The following is a 9,145-nucleotide window of genomic DNA, read 5'->3' on the forward strand; positions in this document are numbered from 1 at the left end:
TCGACGGTCTTTTTCTCGTGGCCCCGCGACGGCTCCATGTAATTTACGCGGTGCAGTGGCAACGCGCGTCGAGCGCCGAGACTACACTGTATGGCACTCGTACAGTACATTGCGGGCCTCGCAGGAGCAATTCGAGGTTGATTTCGCAGAGTTGGGGCCCGGCAGCCGCGAGGCAGCGTGTCTCGGTGCCGCTCGTCGCGTTGCTGGCCGTGTGCCGGATTCGGCATACTGATGGCTGCTGGATACGGTACTGTGTTTTACACCGCTTTGTCGTAGAAACTGAATTGGTCCGGTAATGTATTGGCACCGTAAGCGGCCCCGCATTTGCTGAGATTGTGCAAACCGAGTGGTCACCGACTGTGTGCTGGGACGGAGGGGGGGACAGGAGGGGAGGACAGGGTGGCATCGGCCCTTTCCTTTACCGGCAGCACTGCACTGGGGTTCACCTTTCGTCTCCCAGGTCCATCACTGCCCTGGCGCGAATCCATTTTTGGTGCGGTATCTGTATTGTCCTGGGATTGTTAGACCACGATCTACTGCGCAGTAGAGGACTTCTTGTACAACAGTTAGCAGATCGCCAACCTCTTGCGGCAGGCAATAAGTGCCGCCTACCGCATATCACTGCGCATATATCGCGGCGTAACGTTGTACAGCCGACGAAACGATCGCATGAAAGCACAATCGTACATCCTCGCACGTTACGTCGCATCATTGACTTGCCGTCGTGGTATATGCTGTACCACTATTATACCGTACTGGGTATGTGCTCGCATGAGCACTCATTTTGTACGAAACAGTAGAAAGCCGTTACTATACTGTAGCTCGCTCCATATAACCAGCACTAAAGCACGGTACCGGGTACTGTACATCCAGTTGCACCGTTCAGCTAACCTTATTATCGAGCACGGAACAATACTGTCGTCTGCAGTCTTGTAACAATACTGACCGCGCAAGTCCAGCAAACCGGCCACCGCGCTTACAGCCGACCCGCGCAGGTCCAAGCTGCACCGTGCAACCAGAAAATAAAACCCAAGAAAAAAAAGCCTACGTGTACTCTGCTGTCCGCTCGCTGCCAAACCCCCGATTTCCCGCCACACTATTTCCGGATTGCGGCCGGCATGCCCCGCAAGGGCCAGCCCACGTCATCCGTCAACCTTCCGTCCCGCGGGTCCCTCTACCGCGATGCTGCTGCCCCGATGCGCGGGCGCACGTACCGCCCATCTTCCGGAAGGCGCCGCCGCGCCCGCCGCGCCCCGGCCGCGCGTCGGGGCCGCGCGTCATCGTCGCCCCCGTCCGCGCCTTCTTGCAGCGCGCGTGGCGCTGCGCGCGCGCGCTCAGCGCTCAGCGCTCAGCGCGGCGGACGGCCGGTTGCGACAGACGCGGGGGTTCGCCCCGCGCGCGACATGTCGGCTGCCGGCAGGCGCTGCGCGCTTTCCGGAGGCCCGCGTTGTACGCGGGGAGGGGGCGATGCGGTGGCCGGACGCGCGGGGGCGACGGACGGGGCGCTGGCCGCAGAAGGTTTTGCTGGCGGACGCGGTCGCCCGGACGCGGCTCGAGAGGTGTCGGACGGCGGGGCTTACCCTTCGAAGGGCAGCGCCGGGCAGCACGTCAGCCGTGCCGCACGGCGTGCCCGGCGCGGGTGACGCGACGCAGTTCTCGAAGCTGGAGGCGGGCGTGGAGACTTGAGGTTGCTTGTGCTGCACACGTGTGGGGAGGCGCGGTCCGGCGGTGGCGGCTGCGGACAGGGCGGGGGAGGCGGAGGGGATTGACGGGAGTAGAAGGGGAAGGGAAGGCCCAATGCGGAAAGGGCACTTGGCGCGGGGTGCGGGAGACACGCGTGATACGTGGGGGACGGCACCCCGGCGAAGAATCAGCCCCCTCGTTGACGTTTGACGCGTGGAAAAGGGTAAGGCGCTGCGCATGCTTCTGCAATGCTGATGCAACGTGCATGCAACGCGCATGCAATGTCAGGGTGTGTCTTAACAGGCGCTTGTTTGCGCGCTTGTTTGACGCGCAATGCGGTCCGTCCTTCTTCATCTATTCGCCACTTGCGCAAGCGCTCCATCTACAGCGAAGACGCTCTACAGTGCGTCGCGGAAAAGCGCACCGAACAAAACTTGACGCTTACTCAGGAGCGACAACAGCTGTGCACAGATGCGTAACGCAACCGCCGTCCTCTGCCTCGAACACCTCGCAAACAACACCCGCCCCCGGCTCGCACAGTACAGAACACAATCCGCCGTTGCTTGCAATGGGGGGGCATGTCCCCGCCGCCCCGCTGCGCCACCCATTCGCGCCCGCCCCGCACCAATTCCACCTCTGGCCCGCGCGGAGACAAACCGCCAGCCATTGCGGGGCGTCCCGTAGCGCTGCGCGCCCGCTGCTGGGCTCTCGCGAGCCGACCGGCGCGGCAAGCGGCGCAGTCAACCGACGCGGCGCGCGCGCGCGCGTGGCGCTTGACCTCGCAAGCGGTGCGCTGGAAGCTGCTGCGCGCGCGCGAGGCGCCGCGCGCGCGCCACACGCGTGGAAATATCCCGGGCATGTCCCCGCCCCATCCGCCCCTTATCCGGCATCGCACACGACCGCCCCGCCGCGCGAAACACGTGGCCACGCGTACGGCTGAAGGGCCCGCGCCGGATTCGCTCCCCCGCCGCTCCAACGCGCCCCGCATACGTCCCACATTCGCCCCACATTCGCCTCTCCGCACTCCCTTTCTGTATGCTTTGTAAGCCCCGCTCCTCTAGCCAATCACCCAAAGCGTGCGGCTTCAAGCGCCACTCAGGGCGCGCCGCGCGTCCCTGCCGCCGCCACTTTCTTCCTCCCCGTTCCAACCCGCCAGCATCAGCTCGGAGAATCTCCCGTCGACAACGCCCGGGAAGCACCATTTCAGAACCCTCCTCCTCCGATGCCTTCCCCGCCCCCCTCCCCCCTTCCCCCGCTCCCATCCCCCTCCGCCTCACACCCTCGCAACCATGGCGCCCGCCTTCCTCCCCACCGCCCCGGTGGCCCCCTGCAGCCCTCACTGCCGCCCGCCGCTCACTTCGCTGCGCCCGCGCCGCGCGGCCCTGCGCGTGCGCATGACGCACGCCCCCATTGTCCCCTCGACGCCGGACGTCCCGCTCTCGCCGCCGCTGCCGTCGATTCCCGCCGTCCCGGCCGCCCCGTCGCTCGCGCAGCGCGCCCACCTCGAGCTGCGCGCGGGCGACGTCGCCGCCGCCGCTCGTCTCTTCGACCAGCATCTCACGCTGCGCCCCGACGACGCCCGCGTCTGGCTCGACTGGGCAAAGGCCGAGCGCCGCGCGGACCCGGCCGCCGCCGCTGCCATTCTGCAACGCGCCGTCGCCACCGTCCCGCGCGACCCGTACCTGTGGCATTTCAGGGCCGCGTGCGTGACGGCCGCTAACGGGAAGGCCGCCGCACGCGCCGTCTTTCGCTCCGCCATGGAGCAATGCCCAGATTCCGCCGTTTTGCTCTGCGCTTGGGCGAGCCTGGAGGCCGACGCGAATAACGCAGACTCCGCGGTTAAACTGTACCGCCGGGCCGTCGACACCGACCCGACTGACCCGTATAGCTATGTCAAGTGGGCGCAATTGGAGACGCGTCGCCGCAACTTCCGCGGAGCGCGCGCGGTGTATGAGGCGGGTGTAAAGAATGTGCCCAAGATTCGCGCCGTCGTGCTGTATGCGGGATATGCTCAGCTGGCTGCAAACGGACGCATGCCCGACAAGGCCCGCTTTCTGTACATGCGGGGCGCCGAGGCCGACCCGAAGGATAAGCTGATCTGGCAGGCGTGGGCCTGTCTTGAGGAGCGCGAGGGAAATGTGAGTCGCGCCAGAGAGCTATTCGAACGCGGCGTGGTGGCGGACCCGTCATTCTCTTCCAATTGGCAGGGCTGGGGCATGCTGGAGATGCGCGCGGGAAATTTGGATGCCGCAAGGTGCCTTTTCGAAAGGGGCACACGGGCGGATCCTGATGACTCAGCCAACTGGCAGGCGTGGGCGCAGCTGGAGGCGGGGGAGGGGAACGTGGCGGAGGCAAGACGGCTGTATGAAGAGGCCGGCGAGAGAATTGGACAAGACGCAAGGGCGGCGGTGATGTTTCTGGGGTGGGCTAAGCTAGAGGCGGACCTAGGCAACGTAGACAAGGCGAGATCGTTCTACCGGGCAGGGTCGATAAGAAAACGGGAGCGGCCGCAGGACCTGGTGAGGCTGCTGCACTCGTGGGCGGGCTTAGAACGGAAGGAGGGGGAAGCAGAAGAGGCGCGGCGTTTGTACAGGCGCGCACTAGACCTGAACGAGCGGGACCACCGGACGTTGCACGCGCTGGCACAAGTAGAACTAGAGGCGGGTGAAGTGGGTGAGGCGAGGTCGCTGCTGAGAAGAAGTGTTAAGGCTTCGCCTAGTGACGTGCTGTCCGTGAGGGGATTGGCCGAGATCGAGGCGAAGCATTTCGCGGAAGAGGGCGGCGTGGGCAGAGCGAGAGAGCTGTTTTTGAGAACCAGTAAGCAGATGAGAAAGCCCGCAAGTGTGATAAGGGCGTGGGCCGGGTTCGAGGAGCAGCAGGGCGACGCGGAGCTCGCGACTAGGCTTAGATGTGTAGCGGAGAAGAGGTCGAATTGAGGTAGATGGCTAAGGCATTGTGTAAAGTCGAATTGTTGTGTAGATTCGCGTCGGTGGTCTCGGCGGCGTGCTATGTCGGGGACATGTTGAAACGGGAGGAAAAGTTGTGACCGTGGGCTAGTGTGCCGCTGGCCTGGGTGGGGGTGCGGGTCTGCGAAATCGCGACGAGTCGCTTGGCTGCAATCGAAGAACAAAGGCACGACGAACAGTTGAGCCGCAGCTTTGAGAAAAGACGAAATATTACCTGGGAGATCAGAGACCGGCAAGAAGAAAGGGTCGGAAAGGCATGTGCCCGAGATTTACACACAAGGGTACCTGTATGATACAGGTACAGAGCACCCTTCGAAGTGTACTGTATGTGGACATACACGTAGAGTTTCCGGATTGGTAAGATGGCACACATTGGGAAGTTACACGTTGCAATTGAGCGTGCGCGGAAAGGGATCCGCAGAAGGGGCGGGCGACTCTGCGGATTTGCCCCAAGAAACCCGGAAAAAAGAGCGGCAACTGTAATTGATCCAATATTAAACATAAAGCTATCCTGCAGCGACCACAACACGGTCTAAAATAGAGTAAAAAACGCGTCACCCACATCAAACCCCGTTCGGGCCGCAAGCTCAGGAGGTACGACGCGATCCTTTCGAGACTCGCGCGGCATTTGGAAAAAGCGTCCTACACAACACAAACTCTCCCTCTCCGCACTGGCGCGAGTCGCGAGCCCCCGCCACCTCAGTACTCCATCACCCCCTCGCTTGTCCGCGATGACGCCCTCAGCAACGCGGCCCCCCACTCCCGGCAGCTCTGCACATCGTACAAGAAAAACTCCACCACCACCCCCCGCTTCAGCTTGCTCAGCACCATCCTCTTCTGCCCGGCGTGCACCCGCACCCGCGCCCCCTCCACCGGCACGTCCCATAGCTGCTTCCGGATATTCGAATCATAGCACTGCAGCCGTCCCTTGACCAGCCTTAGAAACCTTGTACACCGAATCCCCGCAAACCACGCCATCCGGCAGTACCCCTGAAAAGTCTCGCCCCTCTTGCCGACCTCCAGTGCCGTCTTCGCCAGCATAGCGCGCCCTCTTTCCTCGACCACCGTAGCCGACAGGGAGTAGCAGCTATTCTCCATCTCGTTTCCATCGCCGGAGAACACCTCCTGATCCATCTCCGTGTTACTGCGCTTGAACGAACCCTTGCTCCTCGCGAACACGGAGGACACGCGCCCGCGCTCGACGCGGTGGCTGCCGAGGCGGCGCGCGTGCGGCGCGGGCGACGTGTGCGTCGACGTGGACGCGAGCGACTGCGCGGAGCGGATGCGACCAAAGTTGCGCGGCGGCGAGGCGGACGGCGGCGGCGCCGACGCCGACGCCGGGCTGGCCGGGATCACCTCCGGACTCGCGCCGACCAGGTACGACTGCATCGCCTCGTCCGCCGGCCACTCCTCGTCGCGCAGCGGCGACAGCGGCAGCGGGCGCGGTCGCGTCGACGGCTGCAGCGCGCGCCGGTGCCGGCGCAGCACGGGCGCGCGGAGGCGCTCCAACGAGCCGCGGGAGGAGGTGGCGGCCATGGTGCGTGGAGGGGAACGGGATGGAGGAGCAGGATAGGGCGCGCGGGTTACGAAACATGGAATATATATAAAAAGCTCGAGAGAAAGCGGACCCAGGAGAATCAGGGGCGGGCCGGGCGGGGAGGGGGGGGGCCAGGGGCGCGATTTTGAATCACGGTCGACACGTGGCGCCGGAAGGCTGCTGCGTACGAGTGGGGAGGCTGTTGCAGGTGCCGGGGTGAGGAAGAATGAAGGAGAAATGTGGAATTTCACGGCGTTGCGACAGGGCGGCGTGCGAGGCCGTGGGTGCACCGTGCCAGGGACGGTGCCTGCCGTTGGTCGGCTACACGTACAATTAACTGTAGATACGGACGGATGCATTGCTGGTTGGTGCCGGAGAGGTGCCTGAGAGCGCCTTGGCTGCGGCTCGCCTGAAACTGTATGCCCCACCGCGCCGCCGCGTGTTCATACTGTGAAAATGAGCCAAGTAGAGGAAGGCTGCTGGATAAATGTGTGTCTGCGGGAAGTCGGAGCGCCATTCCGCCTCCCTCAATAACTGTAATTGCGTCTGGGCATGCCCTCTTTACATACTGTACCCGTTGAATGATGGGTCATTCAACAAGGATATAAACACGAGTTTCTCCCTGCACATGTACACAGCACGTGTGTCGCGGCGCTACAGCCGCACACACTGCGGCAAACTCTTCCGATCCGCTACCTTCAAGGTGCAACTTGGTCCAAGCTTTGATATGGCTTCACACAGATGTGCAACGCAGAATGCTTCACATTTCATACAAGTTGGCAATGAGACGGAAATACTGTACGGTGGTGCGGATACAAGTGGCAAGCAGTTTGCGTGCTAGCTGTGTCGCAGTCATCTAAACATCTTTCAATAACGTTGTCCGTAAAGTCACGAAAACGCGTGCTATGGCAGCGTGTTTGGTCATATTTTCTAACGAAAATTTTTCAGACAAACGCGTTGGCAAAACTCACATCATACCGAATCTGGGGGCATGTGAGTTTTCCACGAGTTTCACATCCGCCTGATCACAGCAGTGCCGGATCGACCCGTCTTGAAGGAAAACGAAGTGGGTCTTCCGTTCTTTTCATCAGCACAAACGAGTTTCAGACTACAGGGGTCGTATCGATATGCGTCATGGACGCCCCTATCGCTTCATTTGCGCAGAGTCTATCAACGGATCAAAGCGCGACAGGATCTTCCACAGATGCTGACGAAGCAACCGCGAAAGATAGACAAATAGAAGCTTCTAAAAAGCGGTCCTCTCCAAACGGCCCCCCTCAGGCTGTCAAGAAGACGAAACACATCGCCCTTTCGACTGAACCTTTCTATCCTTGTGGCGAGCTACAATATTCGCTTCAGCGAGTATTCGCGCAGGTGCACGTGATCCGTCCGGCGGCACAACGTTGTACCAGACTTGCGTTTGTTGCGGGCAGGCACCCTGCTGGAGGTCCGTCCGCAAAACCGGTGACGGAATTTTTCAATCTCGGGTTTACGTCCGATTTTGTGGGCAAATGAAAAAAGAGCACCGCCTTATTTCACGGACAACCTTAATGCAAATTGGTATTAGACAAAGAGTAAATCTTTACAGCAGCCCACTCTCTTGAATGGAAGGTGCAAGCCGTGCACCTTGCACTGCACGGTACCCGAGCTTACAGTACTTCGTGCACGGGCGTGGAGGCACTGAAGGATCGCGCTATTCTGGTATTGTTGTGAGTTTGACAAGCGTACAGTCTGTGAGGTTGAACAAAATTTTAACACCAAAATTTAGTGGCCTGTGGCAGGCAAGAATGTGATTCCAGGAACACCGATGCCCCCGATCCCCTGGGGGTCGGGCGGCCGGCGGTGACTTTATTGTGCAAGTGAGTTGTGCCCTATTGGCTACGTCTTATCGTAAGGGGGTGACTTACTTGTCTCTGTATGGAACCACAAAGAACTAGGTGCTGTTATACGTGTACAGAGGCAGGGATTTGAATTTTCAGGGTGAATGGATACTGTACCGTGACTTTGGATCACAAACTCAATCTCGCCATGATTCTTCATTGTGAAGAATGAGATCGCGAGGCAATCATTATTGCCGCGAACAGGGTGTAAATTTACTTACAGCCTGTCGCATGTGACTCGCATAGGTGGCGACGTGTCGATATGGATCAATTCTTCCTGCCTGCGCACGTCATCGAGGGTACAGTACAGTACGGATAAAAAGAACACGGCACTTGCAGGGTGACACGCCCAGTTCTTTCAGCAGACGTCATCGAGGATAAAAGGCTGTAACAACAAACCTCACCGTCTGCCAAACATGCCAACCACCGCCATCTCTGCTCGACGATACCGTTGCTTCTTTTTCTGCCCCGACCAGCCGCGTTGCTGCGGCGAAACCAAATTCTGATGATTTCTGAATCCCAGTGCTGTGCACTGAAGACTAAACTTTACGTAAACAGCGAAAAGTGCGATCATCCGGAATACAGTCTGGAGAAAAAGGCACAGGACCACGCCATCCCAAATAACGCCAATAAATCCGCCAATCATAAATCGCCCCCATGTCAAAAACGGATATATGCCAATGAACAGCCGCCAACTAGGGCCACCTCTGCATCCAGATCCGGCCTTGCTTCCCATCTGCTGCAGCCGACCATCACTCTCAGTACTGTCCAACAACTATAGGTACTGTAGAGGACAGCACAAAATGCTTCAAAACGGTCTGCTGTGCGAAAGGGCGGCCTTTATTACACTTCAAACGCGGCTATTTTCCGTTATGTACGCGTCTCGCAACGCGCGTACCGGGAGCCAACCCATTGGATACAGTACCCTTGTACTGTAGTACAGTACAAGGGTAGGCGGGGGTAGAGTCGCCGACGCCCGTCCCTGTCCTGTCATCACACATCATCACCGTCGTCCCTTCTTCCATCTTTTCTTCCCACCGTCCCTTCCCCCGTCTCCCGTCTCCCCCGCCCCCCGCGCA

At 60.4% G+C, this 9,145-nt stretch overlaps 2 protein-coding genes across 2 annotated transcripts; one reads left to right on the forward strand and one right to left on the reverse strand.

Annotated features, from left to right (window-relative positions):
* Positions 1-3,077: 3,077 nt before the first annotated feature.
* CHC_T00008328001 (TPR repeat-containing protein) lies at positions 3,078-4,619 on the forward strand. Its single transcript, XM_005717333.1, has one exon. It carries the CDS (start codon positions 3,078-3,080, stop codon positions 4,617-4,619), a length of 1,542 nt encoding a protein of 513 aa, XP_005717390.1.
* A 70-nt stretch (positions 4,620-4,689) lies between these two features.
* CHC_T00005744001 (hypothetical protein) lies at positions 4,690-5,151 on the reverse strand. Its single transcript, XM_005717334.1, has one exon. The coding sequence runs from the start codon at positions 5,149-5,151 to the stop codon at positions 4,690-4,692; it is 462 nt and encodes a 153-aa protein (XP_005717391.1).
* Between the last annotated feature and the right edge of the window lie 3,994 nt (positions 5,152-9,145).

The sequence above is a fragment of the Chondrus crispus genome, genomic scaffold, assembly GCF_000350225.1.
Source record: "Chondrus crispus Stackhouse genomic scaffold, scaffold_310, whole genome shotgun sequence".
NCBI lineage: Eukaryota > Rhodophyta > Florideophyceae > Gigartinales > Gigartinaceae > Chondrus > Chondrus crispus.